Source organism: Mustela nigripes, chromosome 2, assembly GCF_022355385.1.
Source record: "Mustela nigripes isolate SB6536 chromosome 2, MUSNIG.SB6536, whole genome shotgun sequence".
Lineage (NCBI taxonomy): Eukaryota > Metazoa > Chordata > Mammalia > Carnivora > Mustelidae > Mustela > Mustela nigripes.
Window position 1 is genome coordinate 35,203,655 of NC_081558.1, and position 26,980 is coordinate 35,230,634.

A 26,980-nucleotide genomic window follows, 5' to 3' on the forward strand; every position below is an offset into this window, starting at 1 on the left:
GAAGACTGGGAACAGTTTGAGTTTTGCGTATCAAATACTTTCAGCACTGTTATTTTTCCCTGTTATCCACATCCCATCTGCTTCTTTCTCCCCATACTGAAGTGACTGGTATATTCCCTCAAATAAAAGCCTGAAGACAAAAAATATCCTAATACTTGGCCCACATTTAATTTGAAAGAACAACAGACTCAACAAATCCCTTAGCTTGTTCAATGTCGAATAAAAGTAATAAAAAAAAAAAAAACCATAATTGAGGTAGCTTGTTGCTCATCTGGTTTTCATTCTAAGGTAGATCAAGCAATACAGATTTTAAACTTTTTCAATTCATTTCCTGACTTTTTTGTAAGTAACCTAGAAAACTCAAGTGGAACCTTAGTACTATTTATGAACATCTGTTAAACATTGCCAGCTTCTGTAACAACCACCTTAGGGAATAGCGTAGCATCTTAAAAGCATAATTCCTTAGGTAATATTTATTCTTTTGTACTGTAAAAAAAGAATGGTTTACATTTTCTTTCAAAATTATACAACTTTTGATTTCATATATACCACCATCTCCCATCAACCAACAGCACAAGAGTAATATATTCATTTTCAAATCAGCTGGCAAGCTGTACACTAAATATAGTTTAACACTTGGGTAGTATTGCAAAATCACTGAGCATTTTTATTTTTGATCCACTGTTGATGTTTTTAATAACGGTTATTATATTCTTTTTATTATACCTCAGAACATGTGCTCATTCAGACCAAAAATAAAGGAAGAAAATAAGAAAGAAAACTGGGGAGTGCCTCATTTGTAGAAGGCATGTGCTACATTTCCATGTTTTTTTTTAATCTAAATCATTCCTTGAAGTATGTGTTCTTATCCTCGAATTTACAGTCAAGTCCGTATGGCTGAAGTAATCAAAACAGAGCCGGAGGGGAGAGGTCTGTTCTGACTGCACAGGCCAGGTTCAGTCTAAGCCAGGAAGCAGAGGGACAATTTTCCTCCAAATTCTAAATGCTGCAGAGAATGCTACGTGATCACCAAATCCATTCCCCCCTCTTCCTAAGTGTGCCTTGAGACTCCACCTCCCAGTCTCTCTTCCCACTCTTCACTGTGATTGCTTGAGGAACTTTAGCCAAAATAATGGGAGCTGAAACAACGTGGTCCATGCAAAATCCCGACATGGAACTGGTCATGCTCTTCTCACCTGTTAAGTGGCGGGAACGAACACAATTGCCAGGTCATGTCTGGGAACCACGTGGTAAAGAGAGCAGGGCAGAATGACAGGAGGCTCGATCTGTGAGTTGGCACTTAGAGGCAAACCGAGAAGACCATGATGGACTTCTACATGATTAAGAAATAATCCCTTTATTGTATAAAACTAATGGGAATTTGACAATTTATGGGTTACAGGAGCTAGCATCATCTAAGATGCTGAAACAGAAAAAAATAATCCAACTAAATCACAATAAGAAATAACATAGCTAATCTGGGAATTACCATAGAACCATTAAAACAGTGTTTGTTTGTTTAAAAGAAAATAAAAACTTAAAACTTGGGTTAGGTTCATGGTATAATGTACAAAAACTGTATGCATTGTATGTTTCCAAACTTTAAAACAAACACTGTCTCTCAATTATGTTTATGTGTGTATGTACACAGGAATTAATGTTGCTGGCTAAATGAATGAATGAGTGCATAAGAAAAATGGAGGGAAATATATTAATATTAAGGCAGGTTCCCTCTGGATAACAGGGTGTGAGGAGGTTTTTATATCTTTGTACTTTCCTGTATTTTTTTAAATCAAAATAATTGAGCACATTATTTTTATAATTAGAAGAGATTTGTCTGTTTACATGTAAGATTTCATTAAAAAGGCCACTATATCTAGACAGACAGATTATACAGAGCTAGTTCCTATGCCCACTTAGCCCAGGCAAAGCTGTTCCACACTTACGACCCTATAAACCACACTCTGGACATTCAGAGCTACCAAGCTGTACACTGGGTGAGTGAGAGACCCCAGGGAACAATAATTCACAGGAAAATCTTGGAAAATGAGACCATGTGGCAACATAACTTCTTTGTTCATTTACAATGAGGTAGCTCTAAGAAACAAGTTAATAAATAACTCCATTAACGACACACTGAGAAAACAGAAAGTGAAATTATGTCAGTTACCGTGGATACACAATCATGGGCATGTGGAGATCTGATGCTATTCAGAAACAGTCCCTAAAAGAAAACCTTTTCCTCTGGTTTAAATGAAGATTACATGAGATCATACTCACTGAAGGCTCAACATGATGCCAGGCACATGGCAAGAGGCCAGAGGTTAAATGACATCACTATTATTGTGTACTGGTTAATATGTGAGGAGAATAATTAATCCTTGCTTGACTATACTGCCAATATTCAAGTTGAGGCATTGACTTTCAAAGTGCCATTCTCATTAGTTTCTCAGGAAACTGAAAAGAAACCATATGCACTTCCACAAAGCCTGCCTGCTCACAGCCTGTCTTATGCACTCTAGAGGCCTCCTGCTGCTTCTACTCAGTGAACATCACAGGACAATTAGGGAAAAGATGCTCTAGCACAGAGAAATTCTAAGGAGATGACCTGAGAAGTCCATGTATATTTGCAGACTCAAGAAGAAAAGGGACATTTTATAAAACAGGGCATCTTTTTGGAAAAATATGTATAATAGAAAATAATACTAAAAGCTACAAATTGTTGAATGGGTTCCTCTCTTCATAAAGACAGTTAAGGAAAGCCTTTAATGTCAATTAAAGTGTTTCTTTACTGATCATAAGTAAACATGACTATGAGCAAGTGATCATTTTCTGAGTAACAATAATATTTATTGAGCATTTATTATGTCTCAGGATCTGCTAAGCGCTTTTTGTCTGGATGAGTTAAAGAGTTCTAGCAGAAGGCAAAAAAAATTAACTGAAATAAGTATGACATAAACTGCAGAAAATATATTGGGGAGGTGCACCTAGGAGATAGGAGAATCAGTCTCAGAAAATAGGAAGGCATCAAAGGGGTCTAGCAGTCAAATCTCACCATGGAAACCACCTATCTCATGAGGACACCACCATGACTCCTAGAAAGCAGACACTGATTCAAACTCTGATGGGCCACACATGCCATGACTCTTGTTCCTTTGCAGTCCTGATTTCACATTCAAAAAAACGGACAGCAGATATGAAGGTAAAATGGAAGACTTACTACACAGAAATCAATGTTATCCTCACCTGTCCTTATAAGACAATCGTGACCATCATCTCAGCACAAAGGACATGAGATCTTTTGCAAAATCTTCACCATATAATGTGATATGGCAAAGCCACAAAATCAAGGTTTGCCATGTATTTAATTGCCTATAGGATTAATAGTGCATGTCAATCAGTAGTCAATGGGCAGCAGTTTCCTTTTTATATAAAATACAATTCCTTAATGCTGTAAGTAATTCACCAGGCTTTAGGATGTGATTATATAAAATTCAAAGAATAAGTTATCATATTGACAAATGGAAACATGTTGTAGCTGAAAGCAATCCAAAGTTAACCAAGTTCAATAAAAGCTCCTTATCTCCACTTTAGGATGCATGTCATTAGCTCAGAGAAGATTAATTTTCCCATTCATATTTCAATTTCTTTCCTGGCAAAAAATAAAACTATGAGTTTTTGCATTACAATCTTCTTGCTTAATCAAATGTTGAGAGTCTCACATCAACATGATTGGAATAATTAATTACGCAGATTCCTAAAACTAAAAGGTAGTAGTCCTAGATACGTTTCATCTATACTTATATGCAATTACTCCATTAAGACAAGCTTTCAAGTTACACGACAGACACATTGTTTCATTCATCTCTAAAAAGAAGTGAAAGGCAACGTAAAGATTGGTTATGCATACAGTAGGTATTCCTAATTATCTATTGATTATATACATTAAATCTAATCCATAGGGGATGAAAGTGTAATTAATAAACCTTCTGAGAAAATTCTATGCAAGGGGCACGATGCCCTCCTTAAAAAATGATTACAAAAGGTAGTTCATACAAACTGCTGCAGAACTAAATACTATCCACATATTAAAAACTTAATTCACCAAAGCAGATATACTCTCTCAATCAGACATAAGTCTATTTTCTATGCAAGAAAATGAGACTCTCACTCAATATCTTATCATTATGAATTGTGTTTCACAAAAAGGTTTGAATTACCCATTTCAAACAAATGCTCAAATGAACAAGCTTTCCATAACTATATGGCAAAACATTCTACTGCCCAAAGAGATACAACAAAATGAATCATTAAGAAAATATCTGCAGATTACACAGTTTCTATAAATTGTGCCTTAGAACCTGCCACATCTAGTTTTAATTCAATCTTCTAATTTTATTAATATGCATTTTCCAACTTCAACATGCTGACTCACACATAAAAATCTCCCAAGAATATCATCATTGAGTTAGCAAAGAGGAAACTGCTTGGGGAGGAGATTAAATCTAATCTAGCTGGGTAGAATCCTATCTTTGTCATTTATTAGCTGTACAACTTCGGCAAGTTTTTAACCTTACCCCTACCTATCTCCTTGCTTAGCAAAATAACAACACTATACTAACAGTGGCAATATTTAGGGAAGGAATGGAAGATGGTGTCAAAGGAAGAGGTTTCTAGGCTTGTGTTGATCCACAAAAACAACTAGATAATTATTATATCATCCTAAATACCACAAGAATCTATTTGAGGACCGGCAGAACAAACTCCACAACTGAGGGTAGAAAGGAGGCCACACCGAGGAGGGTAGGACTTGCAGAGACACTGCCTGGGAGAGAAATAGATTGTGACCACTGTGGAGGGGAGCCGTAGCTGCAGAGGGGGCAAGAAATAGACTAGCACACAGCAGAACACACAGGGAAGGCGGATCCCTTAGGAAATTAGCTTGAGAGAGCTAATTTGGATGAGAAAGCCCAAATTTCATGGGTGCTTTCAACCAGTGGGGCTTGAAGCCTAGAATTTTGAAGGTCAGCATGCTTGACTCTGAGATAGCTCATAGGACATTGGGGGCTGCTCCTGGAGAAGGGGCCAGGCAAACAGACCACAGACACACAGCATGGGAACAGCGATCTGAAGGGCACCTGGAGCACACATTGGGGAGGTTAATTCTTCATCTTAGAGCATGTCCCAGAGGGGCAGCATTTGTGGAGAGACTCCTCTGAAAACAGGGGAGCCGGTGGGTGCCATCTTCCTCCCCCACTCCTCAGCATAAGCACAGGGCCACCTGTGGGAAGAGCACAGTGCAAACACTTGCTACTAACCTTGCTTGCACCAAGCCCTGGCCATGCTCCCCTGCCCATAGCCCTGCATTCTAGCAGAACCGCCCTTCCTGGTCTGCCCTCCCCAATGCAGCAGGCCCCCTCCTAAGAAGACTGTCACAAACCCCTGCCCACAATGAATCTCCCAACCCAGGAGGTTTGCAGAACCTTGGTTCTGGTGGCAACAACAACAGGTCTCATTTCAGATGCAGACCACAGCACACCTAGTTAAAACTTACCACATTCAGGCCAAGGACCAAACACTGCCCACAACAGTCAAAAAAGTCTCTGCAGACAACTGGACTAGAGAATAAAGCAGCGAGAACAAAACAGCAGAGAACACACAGCACATGTTGGAGAAACTTCCAGAAGCTCCAGACCGTCAGAAACAGGAGACACTATATGACAAGGCACTATGGATATCATCCTCACAAGACCATTACCCTCAGGAAGAGGTGAAGTAGCTGACATTCTTAACACAGTGAAATAGGCACAGAGACTTAGAGGATATAAGAAGACAGAGAAATCTATCCCAAAAGAAGAACAGGACAAGACCATAGCCAGAGATCTGTAACAGGCCTGATGAAGAATTTAAAGTAGTGATCACAAGTATATGCCCTGGACTTGAGAAAAGAGTGGAAGACATAAATAAGACCTTAACACAGAGATAAGGAATAACAGCAGAAATAAAGTGAAATGAGAAACACATTTGATGGAATGAACAGTTGGATGGAAGCAGAGGAAAAATTAGTGACCTCAAAGAGTAATGGAAAGTAATCAAGCTGAACAAAAGAGAGAAAAAATAATTATGCAAAACTAGAATAGACTTAGGGAACTCAGGGATACCACTTAAGATAATAACATTTGTATTACAGGAGTCCCAAAGGAGAGAGAGAAAATGGGGGAGAAGTGGATCTGAAAAATTATATAATATATAAAATATATAAAAATAATAGCTGAAAAATTCCCTACTCTGGGGAAGGAAACAGTTACACAAACTTAAGATGCACAGAGAACTCCCATCAAAATCAGCCAAAACAGACCCACATTAGGACATATTGTAATTAAACTGGCAAAATACACTGATACAGAAAAAAATTTAAAAGCAGCAAGATAAAAAAAAAAAAGAAGACAGTAACTTACAAGGGAAACCCAAGGAGATTTTTCAACCAAAAACTTTCTAAGCTAGAAGGAAGTGGCATGATACATTCAAATCGCTAAAAGGGGAAAAAAAAAATGTGCAACCAAGAATATCCAGCAAGGCTATCAGTCAGAATAGGAGGAGAGGTAAAGAGTTTCCCAGACAATCAAAAATTAAAGGAATTTATGACTACCAAAGCCAGCCCTACAAGAAATACTAAAGGGATTATTTAAGTGGGAAGGAGAGACCAGAGTGACAGTATAAAGATTGGAAACACAAAAGCAATAAAAATGAATACTTCTGTAAAGAATCAATCAAGGAACTCACAAAATAAAGGGATAAAAAATATGACACTATATACCTAACATGTGGGGAAGAGAGGAATAAAGCAAGGGCTCACACTTAAACAACCATCAACTTAATCTAGACTGCTATATGCAGAAGAGGTTACATACAGACCTAACGGTAACCATATATCAAAAAAACACCAATAAATATGCAAAGAATAAAGGGAAAGAAATCCAAATATATCACTAAAGAAAATCAGCAAGACATGAAAGAGAAAAAAAGAAGGATCAGAGAAATTCTTCAGAAACAACCACCAAATAATAAAATAACATAAAAAAACCTTTCCACTGATTACTTTGAATGTAAATAGATTGAACACTGATGAAAAGACAGCGGGTAACGTAATGGATAAAAAAGCAAGACTTGTCTCTATGTTCTCTAAAAGAGACTCATTTTAGACCTAAAGATACTTGAAAATTGAAACGAGGGACAGAGAAATATCATGCAAATGGATGTCAATAGAAAGCCAGAGTAGCAATATTTTTATCAGACAAAACAGACATTAAAATAAAGACTGTACAAGAGACAAAGATAGACACTAGATAAAAATAAGGGGGAAATCCAACAAGAGGATATAACAATTGTGCATATTTATGCACCCAACACAGAAGCACCCAAATAGTTAATAAAAACATAAAGGAACAAATTGATAATAATGTAATAATAGTACGGGATTTTAACATTTCACATACATTAATGGACAGATCATCCAAAGAGAAAATCAATAAGGAAACAATGGCTTTGAATGAAACATGGAATGGATGGATTTAACAGATATATTCAGAACATTCCATCATAAAACAGCAGAATATACATTCTTGTCAAGTGCACATGGGACATTCTCCAGACGAGATCACATATTGGTCCATAAAACAACCCTCAACAAATTCAAGAATGAAGTCATACCATGCATCTTTTCTGACTACGATGGTGTGAAACTAGAAGTCAACAACAAGAAAAAATATGAAAAGACCACAAATACATGGAAGTTAAATAACATTCTACTAAACAATGAATGGATCAACCAGGAAATAAAGAAAAAAATTTAAAAGTGCAGGGAAACAAATGAAAATGAAAACACAATGGTGCAAAACCTTTAGGATGCAGCAAAAGCAGATCTAAGAAAGAAGTTTATAGCAACACAGGCCTACCTCAAGAAGCAAAGAAAATCTCAATATACCTTAAAGAAGCTAGAAAAAAAACAACAAACAAAACCCCAAATCAGCAGAAGGAAGGAAATGATAATGGTAAGAGTGGAAATAAATGATATAGAATTTAAAAAATATAATAGATTGATGAAACAGCTAGTTCTTTGAAAAGATCAACAGAATTAATAAACCTTTAGTCAGTCAGATTAATCAAAAACCCAAAAAGAGAGAGAACTCAAACAAAACCACAAATGAAAGAGAAAACACAGTAACCAACACCACAGAAATACAAAGGATTATAAGGGAATATTATGGAAAATTACATGCTAACAAACTAGACAATGTAGAAGAAATGGATAAATTCCAAGAAACATATAACCTATGGGGGAAGGAAAAAAAGGAAGAAATAGAAAATGTCAACAGATGGATAACCAGCAAAGTAACTGAATCAGTAACAAAAACAAAACAAAACAACAAAAATAAAAAACAATGAACAAAAGTTCAGAACCAGATGGCTTTAAGGCAAATTCTACCAGAGTTAAAGGAAAGTTAATACTTATTCTTCTCAAACTATTCTAAAAAACAGAAAAGGAAAGAAAATTTCAGAATGCGTTCTATGAAGCCAGCATTATCCTGATACCAAAATCAGATAAAGACATCACCACAAAAGAGAACCATGGGCTAATATCCTTGATGAACGCAATTGCAAAAACACTTAATAAAACACTAGCAAACAAACTTCAACAGTACATTTTAAAAAGTCAGTCACCACAATCAAGTGGGATTTATTCCTGAGCTGCAAGGGCAGTTCAATATTCATAAATCAATCAACATGATATATCACATCAACAAGAGAAAGGCTAAGTACCATACGATCATTTAAATAGATGCAGAAAGAGCATCTGACCAACTACAACATCTATTCATGATAAAAAAAAAAAAAAAACCCTCAACAAAGTAGCTTTAGAGGGACCATACTTCAACATAAAAAAGGCCATATATGAAAAACCCACAACTATCATCATCATCAATAGGGGAAAACTGAGGGCTTTTCTCCTAAGGTCAGAAATAAGAAAAGGATCTCCACATTCACCACTTCTATTCAACATAGCACTGGAAGTCCTAGCCACATCAATCAGACAACAAAAAGAAATAAAATGCATTCAAATCAGTAAGGAAGAAGTAAAACTTCCACTATTTGCTGATGATATGATACTATATACAGAAAACCTAAGACTCCACCAAAAAACTACTAAAACTGACACATGAATTCAGTGAAGTTGTAGGACACAATATCAATGTACAGAAATCTGTTGCATTTCTACACACCAATAAAGAAGCAGCAGATAGAGAAGTTAAGAAAACATTCCCATTTATAGTTGCACCAATAAGATACCCAGGAATAAACCTAATCAAAGAGGTCAAAGAGTTACACTCTGAAAAATATAAAACACTGATGAAAGAAATTGGAGACAACACCAAGAAATGGAAAGATATTCCACATTCATAGATTAGAATAAATATTGTTAAAATGTCTATACTTAAAGAAAAAAGTCTATACTATTCAAAGCAATCTACAAATTTAATGAAATCCCCATCAAAATACCAACAACATTTTTCGCAGAACTTGAACAATTCTAAAATCTGTATGAAATCACAAAAGACACCTTATAGTCAAAATAATCTTTAAAAAGAATAGCGAAGTTGGAGGCATCACAATTCCAGACTTCAAGATACATTACAAAAATATACTGATCAAAATAGTATACTACTGGCACAAAAACAGACACATAGATTAACAGAACAGAGTAGAAAACTCAGAAACGAACCCACAGCTAGATGTTCAGTTAATCTATAACAAAACCGGAAAGAGTATGAAGTGAAAAAAAGATAGATTCTTCAACAAATGGTGTTGGGAAAACTGGACAGCAACATGCAAAAGAATGAAACTAGACTACCATTTTACACCATACACAAAAATAAATCCAAAATGGATTAAAAATCTAAATGTGAGACCTGAAACCATAAAAATCTTAGAAGAGAACATAGGCAGCAACTTCTCTGATGCTGGGCATAGCTATGTCTAGATATAACTTCTGAGGACAGGGAAACACAAAGGCAAAAATAAAACTTTGGAACTACATAAAAATAAAAAGCTTCTACACAGTGAAGAAAACAATCAACAAAACTAAAAGGCAACCTATGAAATGGGAGAAGATACTTGCAAATGACATATCCAATAAAGGGTTAGTATCCAAAATATATAAAGAACTTGACTCAGTACTAGAACACAAATAATCCAAATGAAAAATGGGCAGACATGAATACATATTTTTCCAAAGAAGACATACAGACCAGATACTCATCATCACTTAGCATCAAGGAAATACAAATCAAAACCACAGCGAGTTATAACCTCACACTTGTCAGAGTGGCTAAAACCAAAAACACAAGAAACAACAAGTGTTGCTGAGGATGTGGAGAAAAAGGAATCCTTGTGTGCTGTAGGCGGGAACACAAACTAATGCAGCTACTGTGGAAAACAGTACGGAGGTATCTCAAAAAGTTAAAAGTAGAACTACCAGTTGGTCCAGAAGTTGCAGTACTGGGTATTTACCCAAAGAATACAAAAATACTAATTCAAAGGGATACATGCACTCCTTACTTTACTGCAGCATTACTTACAATACCTAAGATATGGAAGCAGCCCAAGTGTCCATCCATTGACGAATGGATAAAAAAGATGTGGGTGCATGTGCGTGTGCATAGATATAGATGTATAGATAATAGATATATAATGGAATATTATTCACCCATAAAAAAGAATGAAAACTTGTGATTTGCAAGGACATGAATGGAGCTAGAATGTCATCATGCTAATCGAACTAAGTTAGAGAAAGATAAATACTGTATGATCTCACTCATGTGTGGAATTTAAGAAACAAAACAAGTGAGCAAAAGAGGAAAAAAAGAGATAGAGACAAGTCAAGAAATGGACTCTTAATGACAGAGAATAAATTAATGGTTACCAGAGGGGAACGGGCTAAATAGGTGTTGGGATTAAGGGATGAACCCGTCGTGATGAGCAGCAGTTGATGTATGGAAGTGCTGAGTCACTATACCATACACCGGAAGGTAATACAACACTGTATATTAACTAACTGGAATTAAAACAGAAAAATAGGGGGCGCATGGGTGGCTCAGTGGGTTAAAGCCTCTGCCTTCGGCTCAGGTCATGATCCCAGGGTCCTAGAATCGAGCGACTCCTTCCCTTCCCCTCTCTCTGCCTGCCTCTCTGCCTGCTTGTGATCTCTGTCTGTCAAATAAATAAATAAATAATCTTTAAAAAACAAACAAACAGAAAATTAGAGGGGGAAAAAAAGATCACTGGAGGAATCTCAGATGGGTAAGTAGGGGGAGATAAGGAGAGAAAGTCTGGAGCAACTGGGAGATGACAAATTCTATTTGGGCCAGGAGAAGTGGAGAAAGCCGTAAACAGGTGGTCCAGAGGCAACCAGGAATGTGGGTTCAGACACAAAGAAACAGAGAATCCTGGAAATCATAGGCATGACTAATACTAACAATTGCTTTCAAAATATTTTAAATATATCATTGTATTTCAATATTTCAAACACATCCAAATATGAATAAAGTAGAAAGGTAAACAAATGCATTTCAATCATTTACAAGCTTCTCACATTAAAAAAACGAACTCTCTTAACACATGGTCCACAAAGTACTGATTCTCACATGTCTCTGATTTGTCTATAAATTTGGATCATGACAGCCACGAATCCCTTGGAATCATATGCTGACAATGATGATGATAGCAATAAATTCTTATATCACACTTATCACACGTTAAACATATTATCTTTGTATATAATTTTTGTCCTTTAAAATATAATTGTGGACAGATGTCCCATTTTTAAGGCAATCAGATACACATGTGATCCAGCTTTAATCTTAACATCAAATCTGTTTAGTAAAACGTGTGCTATTGTTTCTTGTCCGTCTTATAGCAATAAGCAGGTCAACACTGCGAAGTTTTGCCAGATTCTTCTTGTTTTGTTCTCACTAGCCAATCTCAGTGACTTTTATATTTACAATCTACTCGTTCCCTTTGTAACCAACTAAACTTGGCACCATCTCTTCTTCGGATACTTTAAATATTCCCTCTGATCAAATCTGTCTATTATACAACAAAAGCAAGGAGACCTTCCTTCCTCCAAAACTCCTCACTGAGTAAGAGGATTACTCATTCATTCAGGAAATGAGGGACTTGGGTTAATTCTTAAATTCCCTTTCTGCTCTAAACACGATCAGAGAGGCACTCCCATGGCCATACCTCATCAATGAGTATCACAGGTATGCATGAGTCAAGATAGAGACACAACTGGGTTAATCTCAATCCTTTTATCCACTGATTTTCTTAAAACCCTTGCTCCAGTACCAAAATGGCTTTTTGAAAAGTTTAATGTTTTTAGCTTTAGCTTTACTTCTATTTAAACTTGCTTTATTGCCTGTGTCTTTCCCCTTCCTTCACTGGGGCCCCAGCATATAAATGCCACCTTGTTAAATCCTGAAGAGCAAAAATTCCATCTTACAAGCACAGTACACAATACCCAACCACAAGGCAGTGGCTAAATAAATGCTTATAAAACAAACCAGTGACTAAGAAGCCAATTAGCTCAGTAAATTCAAATCTCCCTTGAAAATCTGAAAGATAAGCCCTCCGGTGCTGTGCTATGCCTAAATGGGGAAGGGCAGTAATCAGTTGGCTTCCAGAATTCCCTTAGGGACTCTTGGACCTGGAATACTAGTATGTCAGCACATTTGTGGAAATAATGGGGAAAATGAAGACCAAAGACGACTTGAACTTTACATTTCTTTGTTCTCATTACCCATTCCCTAAACCACAGGAGTATAAAACAAAAATGATCCTTTCATGTAAAAAGGCTGGAATACTAACCTTTACTGAGTCTATTCCCACACTGCACAGAGGAGCTCTCATCCAGGTGTAGGTTGAATTTTACTGTTTTTTTTTTTCCCACCATGAAAACCAATTTTGATAGTCTTTGAAAATGAAACCAATTTCCATTTCTTAAACTATAAGTCACTCTCGATTTCTACATTTAGCATCTGAAAATTACAAATTAATTTCCTTCTAGAATGTAAGTTCTAAAAAGAAAGAGGGCTCTCTTACCTTCCATAGCTATAGCCATGGTGCCTAATACATGTGACTAACAATCGATAAATATTTGTTGAAAGGAAGAATAAACATGCATTTCAACCAACACAACACAGAAAGGATCTGGCATATAAGCACCTGGGGGAACTCTGTAAGGGAGATAAAGAACAACTACTGGCTGAAGTACCTCATTGCTTACTCCTAAAAGAGTTTAGAAAATTGGGAGATTGAAATATGGAGCCTGTCTCTATCTTGCACTCAAAGTTTTGCTACAGCTTCCGGGCAAGGGCAATTAGCAGATGTTGCATTCTTTATTTCTAGTGGGAAGCAACTGCTCTCCAAGGCTCCAGGCAAAGAATACACATGTACATCCTTCTATTGTCCAGATCTATGTTGTCCAGTATGGTAGCCACTAGCCCCATGTATCCATCGAGCTCCTGAAATGTGGCTAGTGTGACATGAGATGGGCTGGAAATGTAAAATACAAACCAGAATCCTGAAGAGTAGGACAGAAACCAGATGTACACTATCCGACTGATAACTGTTTTACATTAATTACATGTTGAAATAACAGTTTGGATATAGTGGGGCAAACAAAATATATTACTAAAATTAATTTCACCCATTTATTTTTAGTTCTCTTAAAGTGACCTCGAAAACTGTTAAATACTTATGTGGCTCACGTTCTATTTCTACTGGTCAGTGCTAAACCAGACTGGCAGTAAAGAGAGTCTATATACCACCAGAAGGAATATTCAGGAAAAAATAGCAGGATCAGATTCCTAATTTCTCAATCTATAATTGGGAAATTAATTAGATTTTCTATCACATAGCAATGAACAGTCCCCCTTAAAGGCTCACGACAGTACTTGAGGAATAACACATTAGCCTTGATTTCTAGATAAGGAAACTGAAGCACAAGAAGAAAAAGGCACTACTACAAAGTTACAGAGCTGGTAAATGGGAGGGCAAAACCCTGACACAAAGCCAGCCTGGCTTCCAAACGCATGTGCTTTTCCTTCTTCTCCTCCAGTCACTGAAGAACTTTCTCCATGTTCTAGAGGCTTCATTCAATAAGGATGCCAAACATCTTTCCTGCCTTCCCCTGCTGTGGCCTTTTCTTTGACACTCGACACCATTCGCCGGTATTTCTCCCAGCCTCTAACCCACAGATAAAGAAAACTAGATGAAAGGGTAGCAGAAAAATTCAGGAAAATTACCAGAGTGACATCCCATACACTGCTATCTCGTAAAAAAGAATCAAGTTTTCCTAATTGGGCTTTTTTAGCCTTTGTAACTCAAAAGCCCACCATCATATCTGTCTTCGTTAGTAATAACCCATGACAAAGAAAATGCACCTACTGGTTCACTGCTACCTGTGAGGTCACTAACTTGGGCAAGTGTGATTTTACCTGTTGTGAATTAACTTACTTAGTTTCTTAGCAGCCTCCAGAGCTTCCTTTGCAGTGTCTGCTACAAAGAATCTTTGAACTCGAACTCCATGGTCAGACATGAGTTTCTTGCTCTGGTATTCCTGCAGGTTCAGCCATCTTCGGGGGGTTAATTGAACTGCCTAGAGAAATTGAGAGAGAGAGAGATAAGAACACTTAAAAATAATAAGAAAAATAATAGTCAACACATATAGTCAGTCTTACAGGTACCCTCAAATGACAATCAGCAACACGGGTTTTATTTAAAAGGGGAATATATATATATATATATATATATATATATATATATAAAATTTATGTCTTGTTTTTCTAATCAAAAATGTTAAGGAAAACTACATACTCAACAAATGGATACAGGTTTAAAGAAATGATGATAACTGAATCGGGTCTATTATCTAGCTATCAAGAATGTGTCTATGTCAATATCCTAGTTTTGACACTGACTAAAACTAAATAAGACGTCAACATGAGGGCAGGAGGGGAAGGGTACATAGGACTGTTGCACTTCTTTTGGCGTTTCCTATGAGTCAGTAAGTATTTAAGAATAAAAGGTTATTTTTTAAAAATATTAAGAACTCTATTATATAGGATACGCCTCCCACCATTCCCACCCAAATAAAGGTCAGAGCATTATTTTAATAACTGTGTGCACATCATTAATCATTGTAAGGTATCTTAGGAATTACTTTTTAACATTTTGAGGCTCAATGGGCCACAGATTAATCCACTTCTTAGTTTTTAATAGAAGTTAGGCACAATCACTATGTCCTTAATAATATTCTCTCTCTCACACACCAAATAAGAGGATTGTAACCTGAAAACAATCATCATTACTTAAACACTTCTTAAACACTGCAACTTGTGTATTAAAGTAACCGTTCAAGCATCATGTAGAGGTGTTTTTCCAATATGAACTATCAGTTTCTAATCTGTGCTGAAAGAAAGTAATCAAAGAGCATAATAACATGAACAAGTAAATTCTTCTCATTTTATTCAGTAAAATCAAAAGTATTCCCCATCAAACTTACACACCCCATTTTTTAAAGGAAAAAGATGAAAAAAAAAAGAATATATCTAGTTTAATCTCATTTTCAACCATGAGTCATGATGAAAACACAAACACTACTCACAGTGGATAAGAGAACAATGCCATTAATGCATAAACCAAAAAAATCAGTCACAAACTGAATCACAAGATTGGTGGAGGAAAATCACTTGACATACTTCCTACTGGCTTCAATCAATGGCCTTGGTGTATGGCCAGGACAATATCGCACAGACCATTAACAGGCCCACAGGGCTTTACAATATGGAACCATTAGGTTTCAGGACCTCAAATGTGTCCTTAAAATGGCACTTTTTCTGAAATTTCCAAGCTACAATGCACTCAGGATCTCTTCTGGACCAGGGACATTCCAAGAAGGCTCCAGAACACTTACAACTAAACCAGGTTTTACTCAATGTATCTTCAATTTCTTTGTATTTTTAAGAAGAATGTGATGGGTGTTTGGCATATGGAAAATACTCAAAAAATACTAGTGGGATGGCCAAATGAATAAACCCTGCCTTTTGTCCTTTTGTTTCCAGCTACAGTTAATTTTTCATTTCCAGAAAGTGGCTTTCTCTAAAAACAGAAAAGTAAAAGTTCTTCAGACCTTTAAAAACAAAACAAAACTACATACTCGTAAAAAACTCAAATTTCAACATAATCGAGCCTAAAGAAATCTCTCTACTCCAGCATTCTGAATACTGGTAATACTATTTTAAATGTTAAAGTTATATACACTTCTTCTGCAGAAATAAATAACATTTGAGTCAAAATAAATTATCAGACAAGTGATGCTCACATCAGATACTGTACGAGTTATTAACTTCATGATTTGTTAATCTTCTGAATCTTTAAGTCTTGATGAAACATTAGTAATTTGAAAAACACAAAATTTCACACATGAACATACCCATTGACTTAAGAGTCTTAATAACATATCATTTAAGAAAAATTAAAGTTTAAGGCATTTACTAAAAGCTTCCTAAAGAAAGAAAAGATTAAACATTAGATATGTACTATATTCTGGGGCCATTTTTAAAAGGCAGACGGGAAAGGATCAATAGATTAAGTCTATGTTGACTCATCAACTTAGAGCCATTAACAAGAAGAAGGAAAAAACTACAGTTGAAAAGAGCACGTGAGAGACAAAAAACAGCCACTAAAAACAGTGTGGTCTGGTCAATTCCTTTTCATTAAAACACTCGCTGTATTAATTCTGGATATGTTAATGCAATCTGCTGCAAACTAATTGCAATTGATCCAGAGACCAGCTTCATAGACATATAATACATATTGACCATTTCTGCATTGACTCAGATGAAAGCCTGCTTAAAGTCTGTTGCTGTTAAATTGAAAACCAACACAGAGAACATAGTTCCAAGCCACTGCAGACACCCAAGCTATCACTCCACAAAGTGATCATTTTACAGAATAATCGTCTACCTTTGTCAAACCTAAGCTCAGAAGAGCAGGGTCTGTGGCTAGGTCTAAAACTTCATCACTTCAACTGCATTTACTAAAAATCTGTGGCATATCCAGAGAGGAAAAGGTTAATTCTACTCTGCATTTTCAGGGGGAAGAAAAAGAGAAGAGAAATTTACTAAGTAAGTAGATGGTGTAAAGTACACTGGAAATGTATCCAAAGCTGAATCATAAAGGCAATAATAAGAATAGTTTCCTCTCCTTATTATAGAGCACGGGCCATGTGCTAGGCATTCTGCTAAGCACACACGTTATCTAATAGCCAAAATCACTGTGAAAAGTGAAATATTACTACTTCTCCTGCAGCTATGATTAGCGCAAACCAACAAATACTGTAGTTAATCTTCCTCCTTCCAGATACTTCCTTGCCTTAGATGAAGTTAGGCACAGCTGTGTAACTAGTTCTGGTCACTGAATCATGAATATACATGGTGTGCAACTCATCTGGACCAACATTTGATTATCAACACTTTCCCCCTAAGTTCTCCCTCTCCCTTTACATGGGGAATGGGAATATTTACGTTGGCAGCTGATCTATCAGTCAGGGGTCACAGTGAAGACAGACACATTCTCACATCCCTCACAATGAATATATAATGAAAAATAATCCCTTGTGGATTTCTAGGCGCTGAGATTCTGGAGAATACTTGTGACTGTGGTAGAACCTAGCCTATCTGTAGCATCCTGATGAATAAAACCATCTTACAAATCAGGAAACCCAAGCTGAGGGTTAAGTCACTGGCCAAAGATCACAGGCAGCTGTCAAGCAGCAAAACTTCTCTAATCCACACTACTGATCTACTGAGTCATACTGTTGGTTCCCTGTGCTTATATTCTGGTCCCACATTCCCAGGGGCGCCCTGATGATAAAGAATGAGACTGGGATAAGTGAGACTTCTCTTCAAAACTTGAGGTCTAAAGGTGGGAAGTAATCTATCTAGGGATCCTCTAGTAAGCCAGAGGGAGGAAGAAAACTAGACTATTTCTCTCCTTTCATACAGATTTTGGCAAAGCATCCGTATCAGGAAGAGCATCGTGTTCTCAAAACAGTTAGGGAAGGTGGGCACCTGGGGTGAGTTCCATCTAGATGTTCATGCTGACCTTTCCATGACTCCCTTCCCTCCCATGTTTCTTCACCAGAGCAAGCACTTCCAAGCTTGGAAGGGAAGTGGGAAACACAACTTAAAAGTATGGCATAAAGATTTAAGGGCCTGTGAGAACAAGGAAGCACAGGCAGAAGAAAAAGAATGAAAAATGAGGGGCAAGACAAAGAAAAACAGGAGATAAAAAGACAATGACTAAGCAGGCAAAAATTCATGAGAAAACTCAAAGCACAAAATTAGACAGCTACATAGAAAAAAATGACACGACCGAGAAATCATCCTTCGCCCCATGGTTTTAAAATTAGAGGTGCAGAGACTACTGAAATAGCAGCACAGGAGGAGAAAAATCAACAGAGGGAGTGGAGAAAATGTCATTGAGCTGGGCGCCCCCCAAAGGGAGACTCGGTGAGCCACATCTGCCCACTGGCTCTCGGTGCCCCCTCGGTCTTTCTGCCGGCAGCCGGATGCTCTCAGCAGTGCTTCTTCACTCAGGAAGGCAGCAGAGGCGAGGCTCAGGAAGAGCTGAAAACCCACTAGGGATTGGGAAAATAGAAATTAAAACTGAAGGTTTCTGATGTCACTGATGAAGGTATGGTGGAACGCACCTCCCCACACGCTCCCCAGACAAAGAGGACACCAGGGCGACCACCTTCAAAACCAATCTGACGGACAGCACTGATGAAAACTAAAACCACCGCATGCTCTGAACCGGAACATCTCCTTTTGGGTGCTTAACCTAGCGAAACTTGTGTACCAGGGACATGCACTGGGATCTCATCTATAGTGCTGTGCATAATACAGGATAAAGTCGGAAGGTAACCTAGAGGTCTCCGAAATAGGAATTGGGCTGAATAAACCACAATGTATTCCAACAACAGGAAGCATTTCAAATATCTGTGGCAACACAACAGCACCCAGTATGCGGTCCCCCACATCCTCCGTTCTTTTGTAGGTAGGGTGCCAAAACTTTCAAGCAACGATATACAACCCTCCAGGACACTTTACCCTGGCTGCGAGGTCCTGGGAGCCACTTGTGGAAAGGGTGGAGTCACAGGGACGAAGCAGCCTACATTATTGACTTACTGTACAGACTGCTGCCTTGGCCTTGGAGTCATCAGCCACACATTTCACGAATGAGAAATAAACCTTTGATGTGTTTACCACTGAGATCTTGGGAAGAACTTGTAATCGCCTCATTGACTAGCCTAGACTGATAAGTATGAACGTCTTAACATTGATTGTTCTCCAAGGCACATTACTGAAAGAAAACAGCCAGCTTCTTTCAATATTTAAAGTAGAATAACATTTATATTTCCAACACACGTATTTCCACACACAAAGCAACGTTCTCTATCTTTTCAGAAAAGGGAGAGGTATAAGTGCATGCACAGGGAAAGGTCCAGATGAAGTTCACCTAATGCCAGTAAACTTGAGGAGGGCAGACCAGAAAGATGGCAGTCAAAGGGAGATTTACCCTAATCTATAATTTTTAAGACAATTCTCATAGAAAAACATTCATTTATTATTTGTGCAATGAAAATCAATCTACTCAAAAACAACACTGAGAGGAAGTAATCAAACCCAGGCTTTAACCCAAGCGCACAGCCTGGAGCATCTATTAACTTGTCTGGGAAATGAAGGGCTTGAACCCACACTTCAGTGCAGCAGAATTCTCCAAACGTGGTGTGAAATCAGGCGGGGGAGGGCAAAGGCTTGCATTCTCCGTTACACAGAACGACCACCCCTAATATCAACTCCTGCTGGGAGATAGGAAGAGGCTCTTAAACCTCATTTCAAGCTCTCAACTGCAGTGACGACAGTGGAATACAAACAAGGAATTAGCTGTAAACGCAGAGGAAAATATATTCCCCTCTCCTTGCAAGCATGGCAAGGAAGGCAGATGCTCAGTGGGCTGTGGCAGGCCAAAAGTTGCTATGTGTTTGTTATATTTTAGTTTTTGCCAATGTTATTCTGTATGTAAATTAGCACCCATAAATCTACCTTAGTCACGTTACCTAGGAAATAGTAGACTTCAAATAAACGTGTTGGTGCACATGCAAAGACAGATATAACTCAATGTGTCTCAATATGGGTACCACAAAATAAAAGATCTGCTTGCTTAAAACAGCCTTTGATGAAGATGCCACTTCACTATCACCCTATTTAAGAGAGTCAGAGGAATCCTGTTTATAAGAGGAAAATGATACTAATAGCAGCACGAATAATTATAATAAAAATAATAGTGCTTTTCTGTTTAACCCTGAATGTGATTCTAACAACTCCTCCTTCGGAAAGACAACATGCTGAAGACACACAAAAAAGCAACACCGTGCTACAAGTCTAAACCTGTGGAGAAGGAAAAAACGCAGTCAGATGTGGAAGAAGTGAAGGAACCTAGGTACTGACACTCTGCTACAGTTTACTCTATGTTCAGGCTAAAGTAGGGGGCCTTCATTTGGAGTCACCCTTGGAACTACAACATCTCTTTTATCTAGAACTGGCATGTTCCTGACCCTTCACTGTTTGGGTTACCTCCACTTTGCACAGAGAAAGGAAATGAACTCCCCAATTACTCAGTGCCCTGCGGCTGAGTTCGTATGCTCTAGCACGTGCACAGAGACCGTGGTCATTTACAAAGAGGAGGAGACTAACAGGCCCTCCTCACAGGCTGCTCTGAGGATTAAATGAGTTAATACGTACAGATCTACTGGAATAGTGCTCAACAGGTCATAAGTACTCAAAAGAATTCTCTGTTGTTGTTATTATTTTTTAAGAATTTATTTAAGGGAGCGCCTGGGTAGCTCAGGGGGTTAAAGCCTCTGCCTCCGGCTCAAGTCATGGTCTTAGGGTTCTGGGATCGAGCCCCAGATTCGAGCTCTGCTCAGTGGGGAACCTGTTTCCCCCTCTCTCTCTGCCTGCCTGTTTGCCTACATGTGATCTCTGTCTGTTAAATATGTATTTGACAGAGAGAGAGACAGCAAGAAAGGAAACACAAGCAGGGGAGTGGGAGAGGGAGAAACAGGCTTCCCGTGGGGCAGGAAGCCTGATTCGGGGTTCGATCCCAGGACCCCAGGATCATGAGCTGAGCCAAGGTAGACGCTTAAGCACTGAGCCCAACAGGAGTCCCTCTGCTGTCATTATTTAATGTAGAAATACAAAGGGGGAAAGAAAGTATAACATGGAGACACTAAAAAATCCCTAAAATAAAAATAGTAGGTGATCCCATAAATGATAAAGAAGTGCCTACAGTGTCCTGCTGTTCACTTTAAACACATCTGGGAAAGTATTTTTAAACTCTAATGGTGGAATCTCTATACTTAAGTCACTCAATAGCCACAGAAAGGGAAAGGACAGTAATTTATAAAAGAAGGCCTGGACAAAGCTAATTAAAATATGCCATTTGTGCTAAGGGCCTTGACTTTCTGTCTCATTTGAGCCAGGGTACTCCCACCTCACAGATGAGCAAATGCATAGTCTATGGCTACTCAGCCAGGTGAGTGGAGTCAGGATTTGAATCCCAGTCTAAAAAACCCATGAGCTTTCTATTATTCTAAATGATTCTTTTTTATTTTTATTTTTTATTTTTTTGGTGCGAAGGGGCGGGGGTCAGTCTGTGAATCCATATCAATAAAAAGGACTTGGAAGGACCACAAACAAAAACCATACTCCTGACCTAAAAATACAGTGTTCCATTTAAAAGGAGGGAAGACAAGGCAGCAGACAAAGTGAGAGCACTAACGGGGGGCAGGAGGGCCGTCCCGAAACCTTAGTACAGACGGAATGTGCAATTTCACAAGAACAGGAGGCTAGAGAAGCAAAGTCACATTTCCTGATGAAGAGATATAAGAATTAGGCTTTTCTTTCTTTTTTTTTTTTTTAAGATTTTATTTATTTGACAGAGAGAGAGAGAGAAAGAGAGAGATCACAAGTAGGCAGAGAGGCAGGCAGAGAGAGAGGGGGAAGCAGGCTTTCCACCAAGCAGAGAGCCCCATGTGGGGCTCGATCTCAGAACCTTGAGATCATGACCTGAGCCAAAGGCAGAGGCCTAACCCACTGAGTCACCCAGGTGCCCCTATGCTTCTCTTTATAAGAGATCAGACTAGGATCAGATGAGAAGCCTGGGCCACTTCTGCTTCTCTAGCTCTGTGTCTCTGATAGTACCACACCTGCCTGTCTAAGGACCCCACAGTAACGAGGGGGCAGAATCTGTTAAAATATATATAGGGGTGCCTGGGTGGCTCAGCGGGTTAAAGCCTCTGCCTTCGGCTCAGGTCATGATCCCAGGGTCCTGGGATCGAGCCCCACATCGGGCTTTCTGTTCAGTAGGGAACCCGCTTCCTCCTCTCTCTCTGCCTGCTTCCTCCTCTCTCTCTGCCTGCTTCTCTGCCTACTTGTGATCTCTGTCTGTCAAATGAATAAATAAAATCTTTAAAATATATATATATATATAAACAGATTCTATTATATATACATATATATATGTATATATAATGTATATTTGTATATTTGTATCTCCTGTCTAACCAGGAAAGAAATGAAAGTTCAACTTTCAAACCATCCAGAAACTGGATCATAGCATTCATGATTAGGATTAATGCTTCTTGACAAAATCTTCTATTTTTATTTTATTTTATTTTATTTTTTTTTTTTTTTAAAGATTTTATTTATTTATTTGACAGAGAGAAATCACAAGCAGGCAGAGAGAGAGAGGAGGAAGCAGGCTCCCTGCTGAGCAGAGAGCCCGATGCGGGACTCGATCCCAGGACCCTGAGATCATGACCTGAGCCGAAGGCAGCGGCTTAACCCACTGAGCCACCCAGGCGCCCCGAAAAATCTTCTATTTTTAAACCAAAGTGAATTCTAGCTAACATGCAGGAGTGCCATGAAGTTACAGAAACTCTACTATACACTTGACAAGCATTACACCATTTAATTCTCACAACAACCCTACAAGGAAGAAACTGACAAGTCCATTTTACAGATGGGCAAAGTGAGGCTCAGAGAAGCTAAGTGCTGCCAAGACTAACAGAGACACTTAGAGGCAGGGCCATTTTTCAAATGCAGGTGTGCCTGACTCCACAGTCTGCTCTTCAGTGAAACACTAACAGTGAACGCCACCTCCTGCCAGTCCACAAAAGTAGGTCCTAAGCAATGACAGAGGCAGGAGGAGAAACTGGGAGCAGTGTATAGATTTCACTACAGAAAGGTACAGAGCTGTCCCGAACATGAGGCTGGAAGGGAAAATGGGAAGCTCTGAATGAGAGAAAGCTTCCTGGATGGGTTTCACTAAGTCAAAAGAATTAAGATTCTCAAAGATACCACCTTCTTCTTTTTATCCTAGGTTCAGCAGAAAAGCAGCTTGTTTTTTTTTAAGGAACAAAGAAAGGTAAAACTCTTTGTAGTAAGGACAAATGCCCAAAGGAGAGTTCATTCCATAACTCTGTGCTGCTGCTCTGCCAGCAGCAAGAAAGAAGGGGAGGGGAACAAAATACAACCTTGATAAACATTAGCATATTAACACAACAGCAGAAACAAATGTATAAAAGGCACTAAAAATACTAAACAGCATCATTTCAAAAATGCCTGCCCGTCCCCTAGTGGAGAGTGTGCCACCTCAACTATGTTGCAGAAGAAAATCACCTTAATTTTATACTGTGAACAGAAGGGGGTGAGATTAATTTACATGAAGAAAGAAAACAAATTTAGAGTAAATATATACAGCATTTAACTCTTCCTAAGGAAACCGACAGAATCTGTACTTTGCTCATTCACTTGAACAGTTTGCTACTGGGCATTCATAACGTAGTCGTAATATAATGAGGTCTACTGGTCAACAGCAGAGACAAAGTCTTTGCTGCCATAGAGCTCAGGTCCTGGGGGGGAGGCAGAGAGGAAGACGTGAACACGGAAGTGGAGAATGTACTGACAGAGTGATAAGTGCTCTGGAGGAAATAACATATACACGAGGAATTACTGAGGCCAAGGGCACACTGTGTGATGGGAGGAGAGGCCACCTGTGCAAAGACCTCAAGATAGAATGGAGAGAGGCATGTGCAGAAAACACAGCCTAGAGAAACCTAGCAGGTGTGGTCCAAGGCCCTGAGGCAGGAAAGGGTTAGCAGGGGCAGGAGCTAGTAGGGAATTGGTCAGAGAGGAGGGGAGAAAGGGGAGCAGAGACCAGACCGTGAAGGGGCGTGGAAGCTGCAGCCCAAAGTTTAAATGTTATTCACTCAGTTTTAAGTGGGGGAGTGAGATCAAGTTCACATTTTGGAAAAGTCACTTTGTTTTCTGTTTAGAGAAGGGAACCCATTATGAGAGCCCAGTTAAACCAGCCCAGAGTCAGCCACCTTTTTCCATAAACAGAAGAACAGAAATAGTAAAGAGGAAAGAGTCAAATAGTAAATCTGGCTTTGAGGCCAGAGAGTCTCTGCTGCAACTCCAACTTTGTCGCAAAAGCAGGCAGAAATAATATATAAGAGAATAGCCATGGCTGTGTTCCAGCAACACTTTATTTGCAGAAACAGTTTTGGCTGAGACTAGTTTGCAGACCCTCAACTAAAGAACAGAGAAGAGAGGAGGAAGTAGAACAGAGAAATGAAGGGATTCAGGTATAGTTTGGTGACGAAGCAAAGCCTACTCTTGAACTACATGTGGGCTTTAAGGTAAAGGGGAATCTAGTATTCAATAAAAACACACACACTGACACACACTTGACACAGTTATATAAGCCCAGTGAATTTTATGTACCTGCTAACTATAAAGGAAACATTTCTTTAGCAACAATCTTACCTTGGATTTTTTGGCCCAAACTGGCCTTTGCATCACACTTAATTTTTGAGAGTCCCATCCATCATTCCACCATACAAGAGCTTCTTGGTCTTTGATCTTACAACCATCTTCCATTATTTACTATTAATCCCAGTGGGCAACAGACAAACTGCCCTGCTTTGGCCCCATCTTGCTACACTGGCCCATCTGCTGCTACTTTCCAAGGAGAAAACACGAGGCCTCCTTTGATTAAAAAAACACCACATAAGAGGGAAAACAGGAGCGGGGTTGGGGGGGGTGGAAGGAGGAGGGAAGGCAGGCGGGCATTAGAATTACTTTTGAGCTGAGGGTAACTGAAAAGCAGACACAAAAAAAACCTCTCTACTCCTTTTTTCCCTCCACCCAAAAAGGCGGGAGATTCTTAATCAGGAGACAAATCTACACTCTTAGTCCAGAGACTAAGTCATAGTCTCTCAAATCTATTAAGCCATAGTGACTTAATCACAGGCGTCACCATAACAAACTTTACTAACACTTATCTTCCATTAGCATCCCCATAGATTTACCTTCCTACAATTTGCTGCCCCTAGAAGTTCAAAGTCCTTTTCCTTTGTCTTAGCACTTCTCTGCAAATTTACTGTTCAAGATGCAACATCAGCCAAAGTTCTGACCACCCCTTTGAGACACAGATGGGTGAGTGTTCCCAGAGATACGTGTACCTGTTAATAAACTTGCTTGTTTTTCTCTTGCTACTCCATCCTTTAGTAGACTAATCTGCAGGACCTCAGTCAGTGAATCTAAGACGAGTAAAGGGAAAAGTGTTTTCCTCATCTACATATACAAATTTTCATATCCAAAGTTTAGAAAGTGACATGTCAAGTTTAGGACAGTAATGCTGTGAGAGAGTCAGAGAAGGCCCTGGGTTTGGGGAAGGAGCACCAAGAGATTTCAACTTTATCAGTTAGATTTTACATGTTTTACTAAAAATGATCTGAGCAAAGACAAGAAAATGGCAATATTTAAAAACTCTTCATACTGGACACACAGATGACTATGACATTAATCTCAACGTTCTGCATTTTCTCTAAATAAAAATAATTATACATTGAGTATAATAAATTTGATAACTACATAGTTCCATAAAGAAGGATTTATTAATCAATAAAATGAAAACAGTAAGGTATGATACATAATTTTAATCAGAAAAAAGTAAGAAAATTAGATCCAGAAGAACCCTGAGATCATGGCACACCAGGCAGCTCATGATGAGTACCTCAGGCCTTGAGGTGTTATTCCACCTTCTACCAAGCTGGCACTCCTTCAACAAGCCAGTGTGAAGCTTAGGCACTGCCATCCACCTGCTTAGGCACTGCCCTTCCTGCACTTTGAAAATGCATCTTTGTAGAACACATGAGCTCAGGGAAGGAGCGGTAGACACTGGCTCTCATCTATGGACTGCCTAAGGCTTCAGCCAAGTGCCTTGGTTTTATGACCATTTTATGTTCACAAAAATCTGGCTTATGGCAAAAGTGAATAACTCTGGAAGTTATGTCCCAAAAATTAGGTCACTGTTTCATCCCACAAAAGTGTGTGTGTGTATACGCATGATTTCTTCAACTCCCTCAAGTGAATCCTACTATCAAAGTCTCTCTGGTAGCAAAAGGGGGGTTTAAGATTCTAAAAATAGTCTCAAGTGTAGTGCTAACCTGAAATCAAATTCAAAAGATACAATAATAGAACAGTTATGAGCTCAACCTTGATCAATCTGAGGCCATTAATTGCTCAGCTAACCCCAGCCATTTTTTTTACACATTTACATGTGCATCGAGCAAACTATTACTCTTACTACTTTTGAATATCAGAAGGGAAAATACTACATATTTTTCCTCAACCACATTCAGTAAAAACATCACCAGTTATGAAAAGACCTACAGGGGTGTTTTTCAAGTTCTCAACCTGGATTGAGCTTGTGAAGCATGGCTATT

The 26,980-nt window shown here is 38.6% G+C and overlaps 1 protein-coding gene across 1 annotated transcript in view; it reads right to left on the bottom strand.

The window, feature by feature from the left end:
* Positions 1 to 26,980, bottom strand: part of SUCLG2 (succinate-CoA ligase GDP-forming subunit beta) — a 260,932-nt gene that overhangs the window by 196,121 nt on the left and 37,831 nt on the right. The window contains exon 2 of the mRNA XM_059390128.1: positions 14,575 to 14,716. Within this exon, the coding sequence (XP_059246111.1) occupies positions 14,575 to 14,716 (142 nt within the window). The remainder of the gene's footprint in view (positions 1 to 14,574; positions 14,717 to 26,980) is intronic.